This window comes from Leptidea sinapis, chromosome 47, assembly GCF_905404315.1.
Source record: "Leptidea sinapis chromosome 47, ilLepSina1.1, whole genome shotgun sequence".
NCBI classification, from domain to species: domain Eukaryota; kingdom Metazoa; phylum Arthropoda; class Insecta; order Lepidoptera; family Pieridae; genus Leptidea; species Leptidea sinapis.
The window spans coordinates 4,584,776-4,609,334 of NC_066311.1; the positions used below are offsets into that span (position 1 = coordinate 4,584,776).

The 24,559-nt window shown below is 37.4% G+C and overlaps 2 protein-coding genes across 3 annotated transcripts in view; both read right to left on the reverse strand.

Moving 5' to 3' along the window:
- The window catches only part of LOC126978117 (SWI/SNF-related matrix-associated actin-dependent regulator of chromatin subfamily E member 1), a 147,222-nt gene that overhangs the window by 80,659 nt on the left and 42,004 nt on the right, over positions 1-24,559 (reverse strand). The gene's annotated exons all lie outside the window — the stretch shown is intronic.
- On the reverse strand, positions 7,935-24,084 carry LOC126978105 (ecto-NOX disulfide-thiol exchanger 2-like). 2 transcript variants are annotated; one of them, XM_050826826.1, is made up of 9 exons: positions 23,543-24,083; positions 18,636-18,839; positions 16,259-16,767; positions 15,702-15,845; positions 14,460-14,643; positions 12,340-12,446; positions 10,103-10,213; positions 8,682-8,819; positions 7,935-8,408 (listed from the first exon to the last, which is right to left on the reverse strand). In XM_050826826.1, exons 1-9 carry the CDS (start codon positions 23,841-23,843, stop codon positions 8,049-8,051), a joined length of 2,058 nt encoding a protein of 685 aa, XP_050682783.1. In that variant the 5' UTR covers positions 23,844-24,083; the 3' UTR covers positions 7,935-8,048. The 2 variants fall into 2 exon arrangements, with proteins under 2 accessions (XP_050682783.1, XP_050682784.1); XM_050826827.1 differs by lacking the exons at positions 7,935-8,408; positions 12,340-12,446 and having other exon boundaries at positions 8,783-8,819; positions 23,543-24,084.

Below are 24,559 nucleotides of genomic sequence, written 5' to 3' on the forward strand. Positions count from 1 at the left end.
CTGGGTGAGCCGATTTTGATAATTCTTTTTTTATTTGAAAGGTGGTGTAATTTGGCATAGATCTAACAATGGCATCCATGAGGAAACCATAAACGTCTTAAATTTTCTATACACACGTATAGCAAAGTGGATTATAAATTTACGAATAACTCAATATCGCGTCAACCGATTTCGATGAATATTTTTTATTGGAAAGGATATACTTCAAAGATAGTTTGGTGAGAGTTTGGTTAGGTTCTGATTACGGAATCCATGACAAATTATCGGAACTCTTCAATTCTTAGGAGCAAATTAACGATACTCTTCCGAATATTTTTATGCTATCCGGATATTTAAGTCATCTACCATAATATAGTTATTGTCAAGTAATTGTCGTAGTCGAATATGATGACCAATGGGCATCCTTTACGACATACAGTATGGGTACTGGGGCAGAATTTCCAACTTTACTTCTGTAATCAAATTGCAAAGCACTTACGTTCATTGCTTCTTTGAAAAATGTTGTATATCTATTTTATATTATCAATTTTACATATTTAGACAATTTGAAGTTTAGTGCACTTAAAATTCACTATAAATCATAAAATAAAAGAATTTCTAACAAAAAAACAACCGACTTCAAAAACACTATTCCAAAACAATAGATATAATATGCACTAAAAAGTATAAAAATAATTGCGTATTTTTATACAATCTACTTAATTTATCTAATTTTAGTTACGATTATTGTAATTTTTTGAATCGGTATTGTAGCTGTACCTACAACCAATAATATCAATTAACACAAAATGTCAAATATCTAACTTGTAACGCAGCATTATAGATCGTAGAAATAGTAATCGTGCATAATAACTGTAATAAGCGTATGCCGAAAGATTCGTTCTGACAAGAACATTTTATTTTATATAACGTAGTATTAGCTCTGATAAGAATATTTTATTTTGTATAACGTAATATTAGCTCTGATAAGAACCATTTCATAATGCTGTACATCAACTCATAGAATCATACAGATCACCAGTAGTCACCGCAGTGAAGTTTCAAGCATCGTACTTTCTGTCGACGATCGCAGACATACTCACGTGATCAGTCATATGCTCCGCGTTACACAACCGCACAGCAAGGCCGAGCGTCCTCGAATGAAGCGTCAGGACTCGGGCGTCGATCACTATTCAAGCAATTTTAATCAATGAGCAACAGCCGTAGGCGCGGAATGCTCATTGACATCGTATGATCGAGGTTCGACGCGAGTTTACACAAACTGCGATAGCATTAGTTTTAGAGCGTGATAGAACACATAATATTATTCTCAAATCTTATTGAATGAAACGTTTTACTATTGGTTAAAATGTAAGCTCTAGTATTGGTGTGTATTTTCTGAACTTGTAAATATTTTTTAAGTAACGATTGTAATTGAGTAACTAGTTTTAAGGATTTTGTATATATATCGTGTAACTTTTTAATAAATCATATCTTCCATATATCTTCCACGTATTCCTCACAGTCAAGCAGTTGTTTTATTTAATCGCCAAACGCTCAGTCTCTAAAGTGGTGACCCCGAACAAGAACACCGACGGATGGAACCCGAACAAGAACGCCGACGGCAGGAACCCGAAGAAGAACACCGACGGAAGGAAGCCAGAACAGAATACACCGAACCTCTGCCCGGCTACACATTGAAGAACAGCTTCACCAGCTCGCCGAAACGTCGAATTCCTGTTCGACGAATATCTGCTCGAGGAATATCAACCCGACCAAGAAATGGAAGACACAAACCAGGCTCAGCGACTCCCAGCGCCAACCGCGACAGAAATCTCCACCATTTAACTGTCGATGCGCATACCACCATTTTGGCGGGAAAATCCGCGATTGTGGTATCACAGCTTTGAAGCCGCCACCGATGATATCAAGAGGAGTCAAGCCCAGATGACATAGATGGTGCTCGTCCAATTAGAAAAGGCTGACATCGAACAAATCTCCGACATCCTATTTAACATACCGAGAGACAAACAATATTCAGCAATCAAGGAACGTCTGATATCGGTGTATGAAGAATCCGACAGCCGCAAGTTCCAGAAGCTACTCGCCGAGATGGAGCTTGGAGACCAGAAGCCTTCACAGCTACTGCGACGCATGCGTAACCTTGCAAGGGACAAGGTTACCGACTCCACCCTCCGCATGATGTGGAGTAAGCTGCTGCCAGCCCACGTCCGCTCCGTGCTCGCCGTCAGCGAGTCATTCAGCGTGAAGTCCACGCTGGAGGAACTAGCGTTTCTTGCTGACACAATGATGGAGCAAATTCAGGAGGTAGCAGCCGTCTCCAGCCAGCCACCAGCCGTCTCCAGCCAGCCACCAGCATCAGGTCCAGAATCATCGACGTCAAATCAGGTAGATCACACACAATTCCTTATTAACGAGATACGAAAACTATCACTAGAAGTCGCCGAACTCAAGTCAAGGCCATCTCAACACTATCATCGCCACCGATTTCGCTCGTCATCTCGAAATAGAACTTCGTCACAACACCGTTCCCGCACACTCAATAGCTCACCAACACTTTACTGTTATTACCATCGCCGATTTGGTAGTGAAGCACGACGTTGTACTACGCCCTGCAGCTTCAAGAAAGAGCCATCGGGAAACTAGAACGGACGCTAGCTGCGGCGAAACCCGGCGTCTTTCACACTTCATACCGCCTTTTTGTCACAGACAAGAAAACAAAGATGTCATTCTTAGTAGATACCGGTGCTAATATATCCGTCCTACCAAGAAAAATAGGCCTGAAAGCAACGCCCCTACCATTTAAATTGTACGCTGCAAACAACACAACAATTTCAACTTATGGTGAGAAAACATTAGAACTCGATCTCAACCTTCGTCGACCATACAAGTGGAACTTTATTGTAGCTGACGTCACGAAACCAATATTAGGTGCCGATTTTCTCAACCACCATCAACTTATCGTAGACTTAAAAAATCGAAGATTAATTGATGCCGTCACAAATTTAAAAATCAACGCGCCAATAATGTCAACGACCTCACCCACAATACGAAGTATCGATATACAGGATCCGTACCACGCGATGCTCGCCGAATTCCCCGGTACCACGAGATTAACATCGATGCAATTATCGCCAAAAATTAACGTGGAACATTATATTAAACACAAGGACCTCCATTACATTGCCGTGCTCTTCCCATTCCACCTCATCGTTATGAAATAGTGAAGAAAGAATTCGAAAACATGATGCAACAAGGACTCTGCAGACCGAGTAAAAGTCCATGGTCTTCACCACTCCATATAGTACCTAAGAAGAATGGAGATATACGGGTATGTGGTGATTATAGACGATTGAACAGCATAACCAAACCCGATCGTTATCCAGTGCCGAGAGTCAAGGACTTCACCCATCATCTGTCTGGCAAAACAATATTCTCCACAATCGACCTCAACCGCGCTTACCAACAATTGAAGACCAGGGAACAGGACATAGAGAAGACAGCTATCATCACACCAATGGATTTATTCGAATTTCCTCGCATGTGTCCTGGTCTGAAGAATGCGGGACAAACATTTCAGCGATTTATTCGCGAAGTGCTCCGTAGATTAGACTACGTTTTCCCATTCATCGACGATTTGCTCATAGCCTCAGCAAACGAGACTGAGCATCGCGATCACCTAAGAACAGTTCTTAGAAGATTGGAAGAAAACGGTATCACTATCAACCCCGCGAAGTGTAACTTAGGCAAAACGGAAGTCAAATTTATATGATGGAGAAAGAGGTCAGCCGTCTGAACTCAATCCCTCTCACCGACGATCCCATTCCAACTACTGTAGAGGAGGTTAAATCCATCATCCGTCGATTAAAACCTCGCAAAGCTCCAGGAGCCGACGGTATTTCCAACCTGGCGCTCAAACACTTCCCCGAGCAGGTGATCTTCTTTCTAGTCCTCCTCTTCAACGCCTGCCTCGACCGCTGCTTCTTTCCAACCGCTTGGAAAGAGGCCATAGTTATAGGGATCCCTAAACCAGGAAAACCCCTCAATATCCCCTCCAACCATCGCCCCATCAGCCTCCTCAAGGCTATGGGGAAAGTCTTTGAACGGGTTATTCTGTTCCGTATGAGAAAGCATCTCTTTCCAACGGACGGCCCTCCCTTAGTAATAAATCAACAATTCGGCTTTCGTGCTAAACACTCTTGTCCTCAGCAAGTCCACCGCATTGTAGAGTACATCTACAGCGGGTTCTATCCCAAACGTAAGAAGACAATCGCTGTCTTCTTCGACGTCGCCAAGGCTTTTGACAAAGTCTGGCACGAAGGCCTAATATACAAACTCCACGCTCTAGGCCTCCCATCTCGATTAGTCCGCATAGTAGCTTCTTATCTTCACAAACGTACCTTTCGTTTCAGACACGAAGGTGTCCTCTCCTCCCCTCGCCTGCTCACGGCTGGGGTACCACAGGGCTCAGTGCTCTCACCACTTCTATACATATCGTATACCAACGACATTCCCATCCCTAGAAATGGAGTCCAACTCTCTCTTTTCGCTGACGATACCGCTCTCTACGTCCAGTCCCAACAGATATCTTCAGTCCTCTCCAGGCTCCAACGCTCAGTTAATGAGCTAGGTGACTGGTTTAGGAAATGGCGTATTTCAACCCGGATAAAAGCTCCGCAGTCCGTTTTGATTTTAAGCGCAGACGCTTCTGCCGGGATCGACCCATTCATCTATTAGGCTCCCCTATCCCCTTCAGGTCCACAACCAAGTACTTGGGTGTGACCCTCGACTCCCAACTCACCTTCAGGCCTCACGTCAAGAAGGTGCCTGGAACCGCCGCTTCTATCTGTACCGCCTAAACAGTATGTTAGGTAGGCACAGTAAAATGTCTTTTAGGAACAAGCGAACACTCTTCAAGGTTTGCATTCGACCGGTTATGACTTACGCCGCTCCAGTTTTCGCTCATGCGGAACCCAATATTATAGACAAACTCCAAACAGTTCAATCCATTTTCTGCCGTAAGGCTGTCAATGCCCACTGGTGTGTTAGAAACGCAGACCTTCACCGGGACTTAAGGGCTCCCCACCATCCAACAACACCTTAAGTGCTTGTCTGAAACTTTCTTTAAGTCCTCAGACAATCACCCAAATCCCCTGATTAAGGAGGCAGCGGTTTATACCGCCTCCCCTCCTTCACGTTATCAAGTCAAGAGGCCCAGACACGCCCTCTCCGATCCCCCTAACAAACTCTCGTCTGACCTGGAACGCCTCTTGGCATCCGGGGACAATCAGACGCATTTAGATTCACCTCTATTTTGTGATCATCCTTCTGATGTCACTAGTCCCAATTAGATAGCACCCTCTGTGCAATATCCCAGCGGAAACTCCATAGGGAGTGCCGCTTGCACCTCTCTCTCCCCATGAGAAGGTCGCCTTCGATGTAGGCTTAGAGGGCACCTGCCCATAGCCAACTGCAGGTGGTGTTTAGTGGGTAGGCACCTAGGTTTTCACGTGAGTCCCACATAACCAACGCAGACTTAGGCTGCGTTGGTATGCATGAGCATTCACCACCTCCCTCCCGTCGTTATTCCGGAGGGTAGCCCATTCCCTTGCTTGGGCGCAAAAAAAAAAAATAATAATAATAAATCATATCTTCCATATATATTCCACATATTCCTCACAGTCAAGCAGTTGTTTTATTTAATCGCCAAACGCTCAGTCTCTAAAGTATCATCCAAGATAGGTTTGCAACTACATACATAGTTATAGGTGAGATGTGCTTGAGTCGTGAGGAGGCGAGAGGCGAGAACGGGTCGCGGCGGACGGACACCGATTCCAAAAATATCAATAATCGTTACTATAATTATATTGTATAAAAATACGCAATTATTTTTATAATTTTTAGTGCATATTATATAAATTGTTTTGGAATAGTGTTTTTGAATCTTCAAGCATGAAGATCAAATTCATGCACTTCGGTCACTTGCCGGTGGCCAGTCTCGTTCTGCCACAACTCTAAGTAGTAAGATAAAGTGACCACTAATCGCCTCTTTTGGATGGCCTCGGCAACCAATCTCGAACTTATGTAGGTAGAAATAACGACTTGACATAACGCAAAAAGGCCCACAAGGCCAGTTGATTAACAAAGACTACAATTTAGCCCCTTTTCATTAATTAAACTCTGTAAATTTTCCTTCTCGTATTCAAACGCAGAACACAATCACTAAGCTATGGTATGTACTAAGAATTTAGCCGCTGTGTTTATTTTGTTGCTGTACTTTAGATTTTGAAAATGGAATACGAGAGGTTTCAATCAACTTAATATTTAAAATAAAAATGTTACATAACTACTTTAAGCCATGATTAATTTCATGTGAATCATTTTGCTAATGGGCGGCGAAATATATTATAATGAACGTAATAATCTATTACGTATTATAGATAAAGTATGCGTCTAGATTGAGCATCTAGCTGTAAAGCATTGCATGACAACAAGGCAGGTGCTTGTGCATACTTTAGTGTGCATGACAAGTTACGCCTTACACTCGCGATATGTGTGTCACTTTGTTTTAGTGTGCGTGCGTTGCTGAACATAGAAAATAACAGTTCACCGCTATTTTTTCAACGTGTTCGCAGCTGTCACAGTTTATCTAGACGCATAAATAATGTAAGATTATATCTATATTCACTTAATGTACCTACGGCAAAATCTATTATTTTAGCCGTATGATAGGAGAGTTTCGCTTGCATTACCCTGAAATATGTTAATTTCAATCGAATATCTGTACATAGTAGCATTTGGCTGTGACGTTTTCTACAAAGACCCAGTCACTTAGGTAGGTACCCATACATATGATTTTGTGAGATGTAGAGTTACCTATTCGAAAATATATGCCTCAGACCTGAATAGTACCGTGTAAGTGAAACTCAACGGGCTTCTAAGTAAGGGAAGTATTAATGAAATAGCCTGAAGGCCTTAAGGGTCTGTGTGCGGTAGCATGCCGTATACATGGTGTATACGCCCTGCCCATTACAATGCAGTGCCGCTCAGGTTCGTTAAAAACACAACAATTCTGGGCGGCACTTCAACTGCGCTCGTCACCTCGAAACAGAAGATGTCAAGTCTCGTTTGCCCAGTAATTTCACTAGCTACGGCGCCCTTCAGACGGAAACACAATAATGCTTACACATTACTGCTTCACGGCAGAAATAGACGCCGTTGTTGTATCTATAATCTAGCCGGCTTCCTGTGAAAATGAGCCTCCCATTGGTAACTTGCCTACTTGAATTGTATTTTTTTATCAATACATATATAAATGGATTTCACTTTTCTTTTCTATTTCTTGTCCCAGATAAGGTCATGTATATAACTTTATGTTAATAATCATCGCTTATGAACTTTAATTTTCATACATTGAGAAGAATCAACAACAAAATAGTCGTTCTGTCAATAATAACATATTCTAGAATCTATCTATTAAAACGAAATAAGGATATTCGTTCGTATATTACCAGTGGGAGGCTCCTTCACTCAGGAGGCCAGTTAGATTATGGGTACCAAAACTGCTCCTATTTCTGCTTTGAAGCAGTTATGTGTAAGCATTACTGTGTTTCGGTCTGACCGGGCGCCGTAGCTTGTGAAAGTGAAGCCACTCAGGATTCTGGGCAGGACGTATCAATAACCATCAGCTGAACGTTTTGCTCATCTCGTCCCTTTTTTTCATAAATATATAAACATTTTGTGATATTTACTATAATATTCACTTTTTTGAGAAAAAAACTCAAATCAGTCCCATTTAGCAACGTCGTTATTAGGTACGTAAGATCGTAATTTCATCAATAGAACTTGGCTGATTTAAGTATGTCAAATGCAAAATGCATACCTACTACTAAAAGAAATTCTAAAAGAATATGGTTAAATAAAACATTATAGCATAAAATCTAAAAACTTTATTGACATTATTTAGTTACTTAACATTACAAAATATCTAGTTTATGTAATTAAAAAGCTTTACCAAAAATATAGTCTACTATAAAAATTATTTGACATTAAATTATTTCGGTTTTAATTATGTCAAACGTGATATAAGTCCATCTATGCTCTATGGTTGCTCCCACGCCTCGAGTTTGACACAGGAACACGTCAGAATACTTTTGCAATATGTCTAAAACGGTCCCGTGAGTGACGTTTGGCGTCATTGATCGTACATACGACACCAGATAGTCTAGTGAAGCCCCTAAAGGATGAACCATGAGGAATGCGGTTAAGATGCTGATAAGTTTAGCTTCTGAAGGTGGTACAGCAGGACCGGAGGTGACCACTTTGTTGTCGTCTGGTGTCGGTGGTGGGGGCATCGGTTTCTGTAGAATGTCCGGTACTTTCGGTGGAGGTGGCAGAGGTGGGAAGGTCTACAAAATAAACGTTAGTGAATGAAGGTTTAAATAAAATAGAGCTTTATGCATACAATAAATTTCAAATAAAATGTGCAATGCATTTATACATAGATTTAAGTAGATATTCAAAATTGATTGTAATTAAATAAGCAAGGTATTAAATTGATAAAAAAATATTGGTTAGGTATCTATGGTCGGGATTATGTCTATGGTCGGGACGATGTCCATGGTCCCGACCGGAAACCCGCGAAATGTTTAACACTATACAGTGACTGCGCGAGAACTAACCTGATTATTATTTTTTAAAGCGTTTTCAGCAATGAAATGTGCCTTGAATTTCTCAAACTTCCTTTCAGCCTCACTCTTAGCCAAATGTGCCTCGTTTTTGTATCCCTCCAGCTCATACGTCAAATTCTCATTCTCCATCTAAAATTCATAGAAAGAATTCGATTTTTGTGATGACGTCAATCATTTTATATGACAGTGACGTAAGGAGCAGAAGGTTTAGTCTATGACGAGACTAGGTGTTTATTATTAAATAGCTAGCCGAATCCGAATTCTCCATATTCAAATACAGAGGATACCAATTCGCTTCAAGAGAGTGAACAACTAAAAAGAATTCTCCATGAGAAGATACAAATAAATGCTAATTTTCAAGGTGATTGGTTGAACGATGCAAAAGCTGTAACAAAGAGGATAGCACAAAAATCTTTTCCAAGACAAACTTCATATATTCGCCACGCATGTGCTGCCGCAGAGAAGGGCACCGCTGTGGTTTCATTCTAGTTAGTAACAATCCAACGTCGATATAGAGATGTACGTATTTGCCGGAGTACGAACGACCCGCTACTTTTTTTATCTATGTTTTATCGAAGTAATAAAATAGCTATCACTGTATTATAATTGGACGTAATTCCAGAAAAACGTTCCAAACCACAATCATGTCGAAATTTAGTTATGAGCACAATACTGGTCACGTGATTCATATTAACGGTCTGACAAAAAATGGCAGCCATACTGTCACTCTTTAAATCGCATCACGACTTAGTAGCCCAACCCACATGTATGGAATACACTAACATTTATTAAACTTTAAATACAAATTCCTTAAAATGCGACGGTTGTGGCTTGGAACGTTTTTTAGTAACTATGCCAATTTATAACAGTAATATAGATAGTAAATTTTACTAAGTAGCAATATCGTGTTGTGGCAGCAGAAGAGCAATCGCGTGAAAATGACATCGTGTACGAAACTTCCCAAATTCGAGTACCGGTTTGCAATGAAACGGAATGGTACGACCGCAGGCGGCGCGGGAAGGGGGACGCCACTCCCCTTTATTACTGCACTCCATCGTTGCTCTGTATGTCCGAGTTAAGTCACTTTCTGTATTTATTATACCTACGAAATAATAGGGTAATATCTTTCATTTTATAATATTGTTTATGTACCAATATTTATACAGCTTGGCTCCAAATCAATTGACATCTTATTTTCAAGCCCCGGTCGCATTTTTCAAAGGTTTCCAACACATCGGTAAAAGCAATTGAAAGTTACTAATAGTGCGGGTAGTTTTAAATAAATTTTTAGACTATTTAATGTTGACCTTCTATGACTGCATCAGTACAAAGCATAGCAGACAATAAGTTTGGCATTTGGTTAAGTCTTACATAATATCTTTGTGAGGTATATTTAAAAAAATAATTCTTACCCTCAATTCTTCATATTTCTCCAAAGGAACCATATTCTTACCCGGTTTGTCAACCTTTTCCTCATCTTCGTCAAATGTTGCATTATACTCTTCTCTGATGTTTTCCAGTTCCTGAAAAATAAAATATAAATAAATTCCGCGATTTGGAGGAATAACAAAATATATTTATATGTTACAACGAAATTCTTTTCGTACGGTAATATAATGGTCATCTGCTAAGTAGACTCTGTAAATCTTCCATATATCCTAGGCAGCATCTTAGACTGCTTGTAAAAAATGTCCAGTTATATATCTAGTGAAGGTTTGTTGCTAATATATTTGATCACTACCACTAAAAACTTTTAATTTGGGGGGAAAACGATATTTCATTATTATATTGAATTGTAAGAGGCGAAAGATTGCAAAAGAATAATGATATAATATATACTTTATGCACACATTAGTAAGTACTTCGTTGTAACATATAAATTGAGGTCTTAATACTATTTTTTCATTAAATGTACATTACCGGATATAAAATAAACTGCATCGGCAATCGTATTGAATCCAAGATGGCGTCGTCTCGATAAAAAAATTGTAATCAACAAAATTAATAAGAGCATGAAAATGAGAATGGCAAAGGAAATACGCAGGTCTCGAAGATCTGTTGCACGAAGCCCGAAGACCAGCCATAAATCCGCCGAGCAGCCATCGCCGACCGAAGAACACTCGTGAACGTTCTAGAACATTGCTTTATACAAAACGTGATTGCTATCAAATGAGAGGATAAATAAAAAATTTATCAAGTAATATCAATAATTATTCTAAAAAATAACAACCACGTTTTATACAAACATTTCTCATTTTCATACAACAAATTATTTTTTACTGATCACAACATTTACTCACATTTCCTGGAGAAACTTGTCGTCCTTGTAGATACTAGATTTCTTGCGAAATTCAAAATACCAAGAGAGGAGGAAATGGAAACTACTGACGTAAATGTTGTTGGGGTTTTGAATGAATGAATGTTTTGGAAATATTAATACAATTTGGAATTACTCCCGTTACCCATAGGAGGTAGCACGCCTACCTTCCTTCGTCTCAGTCCTCATCCGCATACAGCGAACCTAAGCCATCGAAAGTGTCTCTTCTCTTTTACTCGCCTCGCCATACACACTCTTTCGCTTTTGTTTCTCAGCTTTCTTTCGCCATCGTTCGCTATATCTGGACCAAGCCTCAGGTGTTGCCAGTACTTACGAAGTGACGTTATAAATGCAGTTTTGAAACAATTGCATTTTAAAGTCAATAGTTTCAAATCTCAATTTAATTAGACAATTTTTTAATTTAGTTATCGACAAAAGATTGCACTATCGCGAGTCTTATTTCATTTGTGAAAATCCCAGGTTTATGCTAACTAAGGCTAGACGGGGAAAAGGAGTCACAAAATGTCGTTATAAACACAATATCCTAAAGTGTACAGTATTAATGATTATCACTTTTCTATCAACTTGGGAGATGTTTATTTTTGTTTTAAAATTACGTGCGAGTTGCAATTTTAGACAAAAACTTTAAACTTGACGGTAACACCGATTATTACCGTTAAACTTAGAAGACACATACTCAAAGCTTGGTAGTCTACTTTAACGTGATTCTGACAAATCTGTGGTGTCTCTTCCACAGAAGCCACAGTAGGAAGAATAGAAATGAACATTTACGTCAGAGACTAATTGGTATATAAGTTAGTTGCTATACCCAAAGAAAAAGCTGGAAGGCGCAGATAGTAAATCAATCTCAACTAAGTCCCGAGGATAGTAGGAATCTGCCGCCGTATCTGACAACTCCAGAAAAAAAATTGTTATCCTAAGACTGTGGACCTAGGAAATTTAAATATTCTTAACGTGACAATTCTTCTTCAGCATATCATTCCGACTTCTCTTGTAAATACGACACTTACCTTGTTTCATTAGATATTGCAGATAGATATATTCGAGTATCGCTTTATGCTGCTCAAAAAGTGGCAAATTGGCATATGTCACACATTTTGGCATTCGACCAAGTTTGCCAAAAATTAACTTATTATATGCAACAATATTTTTAAATGTATGAATGCGTATCAACCTATAGCCAGTCATATACAAAATATATCAGCCAATCAAATGTTCTGTGGTTGAATACCTAAGATTTAAGGGCTGGCGTGATTACTTAGAAGCAAGTAAGTGCATCTAATAACCAGTAAAAATTCAATTTATAAATACCTCGGTCATTTTAAGCCACATCTCGATGTTCCTGCGCTGTTGCTTCGTGAAGTGATCAGAAACGCGTTGATGTTTCGCCGCCGAAAGTATTTTCGCAACCTGCTCGACTGTTTTTAACCCTTTGTTAGCTTTGTGCATTGATATCCCATTAAATGGTTACAAAAATTCTGATGGGATATCAATGAACAGCTTTGATATTTTCGGCGCATACACATTTTTTTTTGCAAAATCCGGACCGAAGGACCAATAAAAATAAACTCTTGATTAGAATTGCGAATTTTATGATATTATTTGCTGTAAAATCACCATTTTAATTTGAAATATATACCAATAAATCTATAAACAGCGTTCTTCAAGCCAGATTTCTAGCTTTAACTTTCAAAATTATTCCAGCTCCCATACGTCGTTACATCAGTGAAATTCCAACGTTGATATGATGGAGAGGCCAGGAGTTGCCAGAGTATGTGTGATTGTATTTTTTGATAATAAAGAATTATATATTTTATGTAAGAATGCATTTAGCAATATGTCAATTTTTAAGCAGTCCATACTGTACAATAAATGCAGGCAGAAATTACGGATCTCCATTTACCAAGATCCTGATAAGTCTTATTTGCCTTCTTCCACTCGCATTACATCACTTTCCAACAAACTATTAATTATTATTAGTAGTGTTGATCTGGCCCCCTTTTTTATTAAAGTATGGGACAACCCTGCCAATTACAATGCAGTGCCGCTCAGGATTCTTGAAAAACCCCAAAAATTCTGAGCGGCACTACAACTGCACTCGTCTCCTTGAGACATAAGATGTTAAGTCTCATTTGCCCAGTAATCTCACTAGCTACGGCGCCCTTTAGACTGAAACACAATAAAGCTTACACATTACTGCTTCACGGCAGAAATAGGTGCCGTTGTGGTATCCATAATCTAGCCGGAATCCTGTGCAAAGAGCCTCTCACTGGTAAGACTTTCCTCGTGCATCCCTATATTTTCATCCATGGCAAATCCACCTTTAACCATGCTGTATTTTACATAATACTTCTTCAACATTTTTGTCGTCACAGATACTTACCACACTGATGCAGTCGTGCTCATAACTGCAGCTGTCTTACAGTTGCTTGCCAGCTAACTTTTCCAGATGGCCTAAGAAGTGCTTATTGTTTTTCCTGTACCTATACTAACTACTACGCTAAAGGATTTCTGCTTATTTTATAGCATTTATCACGGGGGTATGTTCGGAGAAATTGCTCGGATCAGTGCCGGCAGCAAAATTACACCAGCAAACACCACGCTATAATGGGAAATACCACCTACATCACGTTGATCCCAGAAGTGCGACGATCGTGCGTTTTGCAATGAGCTTCTTGCCTGACACAGCATGTTTGTGGAAACAGTTTGTGACTACAATATTTCATTAATTTCAGCTACGAGCATACTCTAACCCTAAATGCCTTCAAGACTTATAATGAGCTTCTTGACCGTTTACCAAAGAACGACAACACTAACATAGAAACTGCAGAGATGTCGAGCCTCTACCCTCGATGAGTGAACTTCAACTGCCAGCTACATTTTCCTCTTCAAAGGTTTGCAGCAGTATTTTGCTTGTGATGATTTAGATGAGTTTAATAGCGGGTGTGATCAAAAACCATCAACCATTATGCCATGGACACAGACATATGACCTTTTACTGCACAATTCAATTTGTTCTTCAAACTATTTTCCCAATGTTATACTTTCCTCTTGCTTTTAAGTGTTGAAGTTACCTACAGCGACAGCATCTCCAACTCATCTGCAAATGAGTGAACAATGTTTCTCCAACAGCAACTGATTAATTACTTCTCCAAACCCTCTGGCCAGCATCACTCCATCCTACATCTACCTAGATGATACTCCTCAGCGCGTCGGTTTCCTCAGTGCCGAGGGTCGTGATCATCTCGAGAGAGGAATTTTATTGCGTATTTTTTGCCGCCATCTGCCCCTATCAGAAGCAGAGTGTAAAGCGTTGTGGACAGTGGTTTCAAGGGCAGTGCGAATCTGATTGGCCCATCGCATGGAGCTCCTTCCTCTTGGTCTTCTTGGTCACCTAGATGATAAAAGCTATTAAATCTAATCCAACTCACATTGATGGATGACGTGGGAGAACTTTTCCTTGATTTGAGTCTTCAGAGTTTGATATTCTTCATCCAGTTGCATTTTCTCATTAAACAGGCGGCGGATTTGATTGTTGCTCGCTTGTATCAAAGAATAGAACACATTTGCGTTCTTTTTGTTACATTCGCCACGCTCAAGCCAGTATGCCAAAGTCTAAAAATTTTAACACATATACTTAGAATATACACAGTAATATGATTTTATCATGGTTTGGTTTTGTACTCATATATACTCAGAATAAATACCTCGGGGGCACAGTGGATCCCCCGCCTAGACGAACCAAACACTACTGGGGTATTGTCTCCCTTTAGAAGACCTTTCTTTTGAAAATATCACGATTTCTCACCTAACTGGCATGCTGTGTGAAGAAACCTATCACTGGTAAGATATACGATAAATTATTCGAGCTAATAATAGTCTTTCAAATGTTAATACAGATACGAACAAAAAAAATATGAAACAAAAGAAACAATGATAGGCAAAAGAGTATTAAACAAAACTTCTCGGACGCAGAAATAGCAATAAATTCACATCTTATAACAACGGTAATCACCGCTAAAATGTTTTACCAAATGAGCTTTAATCTATCCCGGAGTAAATAAGATTTATCTGTCACATAGGATAGTAAGACTAGATCTAAAATAGTAAAGAGCTCTATGATAAATATTTTATCCTATGACTTAGAATTCTACAGCCAGATTTTGGTCACTAAATGGAACTGTTAATATTTAATAAGGTAATTATATCAGATATGCCTCTAAGAGATTTTAGTCACAGAAGATAGAAGCGCTTGCAGTGCTCTTCAAAAGATCCTGAGCTGCACTGCATTGTAATGAGCAGGATGTATCAATTACCATCAGCTGAACATCCTGCTACCTTACTGTCATAAATAAAACATACTTAGGTACTTATTTTAATCTTAAAGCCCTGTATCATGTTGAGTTGAAACCTTTCTATTTTTTTAGTCTGTTCAGCATACATTGGATTCGTGAACAATTTTCTGGTAATGTCCGGATTACCCATAGGAATTACTGATGAAAAAACGTAAAATTAACGTCCGCAACCAGTCAGCATTTTGCAACGGATAGTCTTGATTGGTCATATGATGGTGGAAAGATGGCGGCTTGTCCCCATATTATCGCGCGGAGATTTAATGAGCCACAGTGTATCATGGCCGGGTTAACTATTTCTTTAAATATATAAATACATACATGAGCAGAAGCCGCAAATTTATCTTCGCTTTTAATTTGTTCAGCAATGGTACTCAGATTGGATTGATTAAATGGTTCAACCCGGGGTGGTGTGGGCTCTCTTCTCCTTTGAGCTTTTTCATATTCGGTCCGATCGTCTTGGTTCTGAAATTTTCAATAATATGTTAAAGCAGGGTTTTCACTATCCAAGTGCACAAGTACAAATTAGACATCACACAAGTATACTCTTCTGTTATAAGCGACCAAGTAGCAGTTGTCTCATAACACGATCTATATGGCAAAAGCTTGATTTTTTGCGATTTATTGATTGATTGTTTTACCGCAGTGGTAACGAACAGATTAGACTGAAGTATAAAATCATAAAAGAGAAAAAGAATTCGAACTGTAAACACAATTTTTTCATCTACCCAGCGACAAAAAATTTCACCCCCATAACTGACATTCAAAACACCGCTTTTCCCAAATAATGGCCTTATTGACATTGCCTTGGATGCTGGTCAACTTGCGAGTCTTCCCTCACCTTATTGTTTTAAGTTTATAGAAATCTAAAAACATACCAAAGCATAATCCAAAAATAAAGGGGTTGCCTCGTTTTCATTTTGATCATGATATTTCAATCGAAATCCTGATAAAGCAAACGCTTGCTCAACACTCTCCGGCCTTGCATATCTGACTAAGTAGACTCCTATCCTGGGAGACTTGACATCATCAATAGCACCAAATCGCTGAAATATCTCACCGACAACATCAATAGATGCTGTCTTCGGAAGACCTCCAACAGATACGGTGCGGCATCCTTTAGGCTTCTCCCTTCGTAGTGGAGCCTGTTCTCCTGGGATTGGTGGTAGTAATAGTCCACTGCTGAAGAATATTGGTTGGTTGTTCAACAGCATCGGTTGCTGTTGGTTCACCATCATCATATTCTGGTCGATCATGTTTGGCATCATCCCACCCATCATATTCATTGTCGGCATCATTCCTGGCATCTGTGATGCATCCAATTGTTGCGGAAGCATCATATTGTTCATGTTAGGATATTGCATCATGTTAGGATATTGCATCATGCCTAAAATTAAAAAAAAAATACGTGCCAGTAGTGTAAAGTTTAATTGCAGCATAGATAAAACATAAGCAGCAGAAATATCTGTTGGTCCCATTGCTTGGGCACCGAAAAATGTTTAATCGGTTTTTATCTTTAATCAAAATTTTACCATTTTTGGATGTTTATTATTAAAAAGCTTTTAAGGATTTATTATACGATACAAATAATTTTAAAACAGTTTTTTTTATTTAAATAATTTAATTTAAATATATTTAAATAATAATTGTTAAATATATAAATAATAGTTATGGTGTGGCCATACGAAACAAGTGTACAGGGTTACTGGGTCGTCTCGATTCGACTCTCGCTGAATTAACCAGTTGATAATGTTTATAAACGTTTACATTCCAAACGAAATGAAAGACACAAGTCGTATTTAATAGCCAATGATTTGTTTAATTTAAAAAACATAGTTGTCATAGTGATATCGATGCTGATATGAATTAGTCTTTTCTTGAAGAATAACACAGTAAGTTATTTCAAAAATTGACGAGCATATGAATGACTAATAAAATTTATCTTTGGTCCTTTTTTTTTAATTACAGCGGTGGTAAGACATATCTGCATCAGAATGTTCTTTTTTTTAATTAATCTAGAGAAAATCAACAAACGAGTTTTTTTTAAATTAAGAAAATACTTATATGTATAACACACACGTGCATTTAATGTTCTTTTGAAATTGATATACTTAATAGATACATAGGTATTGTATATGCCTTACCGCCGTTCCCAATATTCAGTCTATCTCTTAATTGAGATAAAAATCGTAACTATCGTTGACTTTTCCGTCCCAATAAAGTTATCGACGGTAACTCACCTTATCCGTACACGCTGTCTGACAATGGGACGACGTATAGCTTACCAGCGATAGAAGTTTTGTATGGAAGTCGCAATTTACGCGTCACAATATAAGGCTATAAGAATAACTATCGGGTATATTGGTACAGCTTCAGATTATTGACAGCTAATTACTGACAGTAGACGGTAGTAATTTATCTCTATCTGTAGATAGCATATTGGGAACGGCCGAAAGAGAATCAAAACTTTTAAAAAACAAATCGACTTAATATAATATTATAGAGTACTATTCACAACCTATATAGTGGTAAGTGAGACCTGCCTTCTGAGGAAGAAGTCCCGGGTTCGAGTCCCTGTAGGAGCAAACATTTATATGATGAATATAAGTGATTGTTTCCAAGTCATAGATGTAAATTTGTATTATATTGTTGTTGTGCAACATATAACAAAGGCTATGCCTAATTTGGGGCAAGATAATTATTAGTGTGAAAGTGTGTCAATAAAAATCTTTCAATCATTCAAAGACTGTAGACCATTTATTCTTTAATTGCCCTTTAATGAAGTCTTCCTTGTACAACTTTATACCTCCTGAAATCCCCCGCCCCACCTCCATGAAATGCCTCCTCACCTTTGTTTTCACTCCTTTTGTAAATACTTTATGTAAATTATATTAAACAGAATAATATTAAGTTATAACTAACACAATAAATGTTTTATATAAGTAATATTATCAGTGTTTGTCCATTATAATCTAACAGCATGTATATTTGTTTCAGGTATAATAAGAAAATAAATCTGTTTTGATTCTGGGCACCGGTCATTACTATAATCACTTATAAATTCGTTTACACCGATCAAATGACACTCTCTAAGCTTGTTGGTCTACTGAAACGTGACATTGGCGAGTTGTGGTGCCCCTTCCACAGAAGCCACTAGAAAGAATAGAGTAGAATAGAATATGCCTAATTTGGGGCAAGATAATTATTAGTGTGAAAGTGTGTCAATAAAAATCTTTCAATCATTCAAAGACTTACCCTGTACAGCCATATTATTCATACTGATAGCTGCATTCTGCTGGTTCATCAAGGTGTTATTGTCCTCTTCCCATTTGGACTTTCTACTCCGATCTCTTCTCCTGTTATCAGTTCGGTCTCTATCATGTCGATCATTTCTGTCTCTTCTACCACTCCTATCAAATCTATCACGATTGTCTTTAGATCTTGAACGATGGCGCCGATCTATGAACACAAATTGTTGGGTAAGTTTTGAACTTAATGAAATACGAATTAAAGGTGTAAATTTTGACTATCTGTCTGTCATTTCCGGATAATTATCCAAAATGGTTGCACCGAATTTGATGGGACTTTAACAGATATCTCATGGCATAAATAATGCTACTTTTATTAATAAAATAAATCAGTGTTCTGCGAAAAAATGTTCAAGCCCATGAAATTGTGAACAAAATCAATTAATAGGTGATGGTGTTGTGTAAATGAAATTTAAGCAGATTAAGTGCCTTAATTGCGCCTACTTGTTTATACAAATAAAAGTGTATTTTTTTAATATCTAAATAGCAACTTCTTACTGTAATAATATATTATATGGATATGAATACTGTGACACTGTATACAAACACATAAATGTTTTTTTTTTTATGGAATAGGAGGACAAACGAGCGTACGGGTCACCTGGTGTTAAGTGATCACCGCCGCCCACATTCTCTTGCAACACCAGAGGAATCACAAGAGTGTTGCCAGCCAAATAAGTTAGTTAGTGTTCCTCCAAATAAGAAAAAATGCCTATTTATTGTTTGTAGTACCACAATCTAGGACTAATCAGTGCCAAAACGCAACAATTTCCAGGCTCTGTATGTCATATAACTCACTGGCCAAATCGCAGAACATTGATTTATTCATTCTGCTTGCTCATTATAAAAAAAAAATACTTAATTTACACACATGACTTAGAAACATTGTTTTCATATTTCATTTTTATTTTTCTATTATATTATATTACAATATTTATAGATTTTAATTTTTAAATTGTTAAAATTATTTGTCTTATAATCGTAGTAAAAATTATGAATAGGTATAATTTTCTGGGGAAACTCATGCGAAAAAGATATAATTTTTAAAGCCCAAAAGAGCTGCATTAGGTCAATGTGTAGTCTTAAAATAAGGGATAGTTGTAAACCATTCTTTAACCAATTTAAAATTCTTACTTTGACCTCACTATACAGGATGTACCAAAGTTATGGGACATGAAGGGAAAGTACCATAAATATCGAAGATAGGCTATTTTACTGAAAGAAGACTTTATGTTATTTTTAAACGTTAGTAATTCTGCATTCAAAGATTTTCTAAAAATTACTTGCCTCGTCTGGGAATCGAACCAACTTAAATGGAAAAAAAACACCGAAAGAATGGTCAAACACTAATGACTCTTCTTAAGTAATATAGTATTTTAAAAGAAGGGAACAACGTAAAATGAATGTTTTCCTACTTGGATTGGTACAAATGGACTGATTAGATGGCCGGCCAGATCCCCGGACATTACACCATTAGATTTCTTCTTTTGGGGATATGTGAAAGATATACTATACAAAAAGCGATACGAGAACGTGGGCGACTTACAAACAGAATTGTGCCATATCATATCGAGTATTCACCATAAAATGATAAGAAAATCAACAGGCAGCGGACTCATTAAAAGATTGGCGATTTGCGTAAGACAAGAGAGATCACATTTTGAGCATTTAATTAATTAATTTACAAAAAAATACCCACTTAATTGACTACTTTCTTTTAAAATACTATGTTACTTAAGAATAGTAATTAGTTTTTGGCCATTCTTTCGATTGGCATCATAAAAGTAGGGGTGTTTTTATTTTTACTTTTAAGTCGGTTCGATTCCCAGAAGAGGCAAGTAATTTTTAGAAAATCTTTGAATGCAGAATTACTAACTTGTAAAAATAACAAAGTTTTCTTTCAGTTAAATAGCCTATCTTCGATATTTAAGGTACTTTCCCTTCATGTCCCATAACTTTGGGACACCTGTATATCTATGAAATAGCATTATTTGTAAAAACTAACCCTGATACATTTGTCAGAACATCTGAAATCCACAATATAAATTTGAGAAGCAAGAATAGATTATGTTTACATGGCAGCAACACAGCTTCGATGTACAATAGTGTTCTTGAAATGGCGCCGAGAATATTTAACAAGATACCTACACATATCACAGAACTTAAGATGACGTCAAAATCGTACTATTCCATAAAAGACTTCTTTTCAGATACAACACTCAATTAACATTTTTTTAAATATCATTTTACTTAATTTAATTTCCTTTTACCAATTTCACTTGTTATATGTTATTTCAAAATATTCAATTATTGATATGTATATCAATTAACTGTCATTGTGTATATATATATATATATTTGTTTGACTTGTTATTAATTACAATTTGTACGCCACAGCATGCGGGCAAGGAATGGAGAACTTTTATTGTGATTTGAAACATCTATGTATACCCATGACTACAAATAAATGATCTTATCTTATCTTATCTTGAATGCTGTGGTAGCTTATAAGTGAATTAACTCTTATCCATAATATTATTATATTATAAGTTTAAGCATTATAAAGATGTAATTTGGTAGTTGCCCAAATAAATAAATAATGTTTATAAACTATCAGGCTGTGTGCTTATTTTGACTGGTAGATGTAGCTGGCATTTTAAACTATTTTTATTTCAGTAAATTAATTTGAGTTTATAATTAGATATTATTTACTATTTCAATAAGTAAATTATTATATCGTCGGTTTACTGCAACAACTCACTAATGGCAAAAAATCATCAGGCTCTATAAAATGCAACAACTCATTTATTTCTAGCTGTTCTAATTTGGAAGTTATTATGTATGCATAAAGTTGATAATTACAATTTTGGGACTATTGGTTCTATTGAAATCATTAAATCACATTTAAACTTAAAAAAAAAAAAGTACCAAAAAAATGTACAATTAGTTTTTTATAAAACTCTTTTATATTATTTGTCCTGTTCGACGCATCAACATCTGTTCCCTCAGCTCTTCAAAACTTCAATCGTTTGGGCTTCCTTACAATTTATGCAGTCAACCTCCAGCTTACTCACTGGGCGCAGCATACAGGTTGTTGTCGATGGTTATTGCTAGAACTCAAAGCCCGTGAAGGCTGGAGTCCTCCAATAAAAAAGTAAAATGAACCTTGTCCAATTTGACCCCCAGAAGACTCAAGTTTGCGTGTTAACTACTAAAAAAAACGCTGATTGTCGTTATCACCGCTCTTGCCACAACAACTCCCTTAAAGCTTCGCCCAGAATCAGAATAATGGGTCTCGAAATCTCAAACGATTACCGATTGCGTGGTCATCTGGAGGGCACAGCCAAATTGCGTTGGAAGAATCTGGGCGTAATAAATAGAGCATGGCAATACTTCAACCTGGCCCATATTCTAGCGTTCTTCAAAGCACAGGTCCGACATATGAAGTATCGCTGTCATCTCTGGTCTGGCGCACCCCAGTATCAGCTCGAACCACCTACCCCCTTTCCCCCCCCCCCCCCCCCCCCCCCTAGGTCCACTCTGCTTCCCTTTTCCAGAAAGGCTTGTAACATATGTCCTCCTCTACAAGTCTGGAGTAGTTTTTTATGGGTGGCAGTGATGGTAAGCCTCATGCCCCTACGCTCTCTTTTTCCACAAAATAAATCATTATTTCTATTCAAATAGCACATATTTTTAAAATATAGTTTTATTTTAATAAATTCTTAATTCAAACCTTGATCAAAAGCCCCATAGTGAAAATAATATAACTAAAACTAAAAGTAGTTTATTCATAGTTCTGTTTTGTCTCTTATGGCTGATTTACACGTATTAAGTTGCCAAGTCTTAACTAAATTTCAAACCACTTAATTTTAAGTAACCGTTTACATGTAATAATACTAAATAACTAGTTAAACTCATTTATTCGCTCAAGATATGTAATATGTTGATCTAATACTCTTTATTTTTGTTTCAACTTCTTTAACTCCAAAATTTGCAATCGCCATGGCTGATGCTATAGCGGCAAGACAATGTTGTTTTGCTTGCTTATTTTGTAATTTAAGCTTTTAATATTCCATAAACAATCGTCCTTTATGTATTCTTCAATGAACTTTATTGTCGTGTCTTCCGTCCACTTCGACATTTTCGAAAGATTTTTATTTATAAATTAAGTAGGAACTAAGTTGCAGTCACTCCGCCAGCTTATGCTTTTCACTTAAATTTAACTAAATTTTGCCAGTCCAAACGTGTCAAGTGATTAGCCACACCCACCAACTTAACCGAAAAATAGACAAAATTCTATTCTACCTTGTTTACTTGCAACTAAATTTTAACTTGCAACTTCTTACTAAATTCACTGTTTACACGGGTTAAGTCACTTAAAATTAAGTTAAAATTTAGTAAAGTTTTAGTCAACTTGATATGTGTAAATCAGCCTTTAATGAGTTCTTGCAGTAAACCGATGATATGTTTCTAAGTTAATTGAAAACAAAAAAATACTCATACCAAAAGTGGAAGCCTTAAGAATCCCTGTGCCAGCTAGATGGGAAGTAGACCTGCACATTTTTGAGCCCTTAGCTGTAGTGTGCAAGCACTAAATATGTTTCAATTTAAAGGCCTAGTGAATTTATTCTAACTATCCTCATTATCACAATAAATCATTGGTGGCAGTGAAACAAGACTGCGCTAAACTGTACTAAAACTGCTTGCTTGTTTTGAACAGGGTGTATCACTTACTATCAGGTAGGTACATGTCTTGCTTCTCTCATGACTTATCACACAATACATTATATACAATACACAACATATTATCAGTAGTATAAATCAACTATTCATAAATTGTTTATAAATACTCACTATTTCCATCTCTTGATCTATCTTTGTTGTGTTTATCACTTGTTTGCCTTGATTCATCATTATTTCCAGACAATTGGTCTTGACTAGGTTGTATAGCGTTTTCTTGATTGGATATGTTCTCAGGCTGTACTGGTCCTATTAAAGTCGCTGGTATTGCGGATGGATTGAGAGGCGTGTTTACATCCGGCATAAGGCACATTTGAGGCAACATTTGTACGGCTGAATTCATACTACTCATAACTTGGTTCATTCCTGGCATCGGCATAGGCATTCCATATTGATCTTGTCCCCATGAATTCATACTTGTATAAAACTATGGTCTGAGATTTACCAACAGAAGAAGAACAGAGCTTACGGGTTAGCTTGTTGCCAATTAAATTGTTCTATTCGTATTCTATTCTTGCTACTGTGGCTTCTGTGGAATGGTATACCAATACAATTCAACAACAACTCTGGCGAATTACCCAAATAATATTTTTATTAAAGAGAATTTTCAATTTAACACGGTCCACACTCGATTGCTTAGAATCAAAGAGAATTTAAACCACAGAGTACAGACTAATATGATGCTTACGCCTAATTAAACATTACGTTCATTGACCACAGAATACTTGTCGAAGCTCCACTGCCACAGAACACTTTTACTCCAACGAGAAGAATGCCAACTTCATACTAGATAAATCCAAACACAATACTAGCGCCAGTTTGTGCCACCGGAACTTATCAGTAAAAAAAGGCGAGATTTTGAATATTGCTAGGGAAGTTTTGGTATTGTACCTATAAGTACATCCATTCTATGGCCCCTAAATGGTGGCTATAGAATGGACATAGTAAAACAACGTTTTATACCTAAAAATGTCTATATTATCTCTTGACCAAATTCTTACATAGTTCTGGAATATTTCAGCAATGGCCTCTAAACTCTTCAATAATTCTTCCCCAACGGCTTCAGTCTAATCTGAGCACCTGGGTTTAGGGATTTCGTGTTCGCATTCCTGTAGCGTTAATTCATCAGAA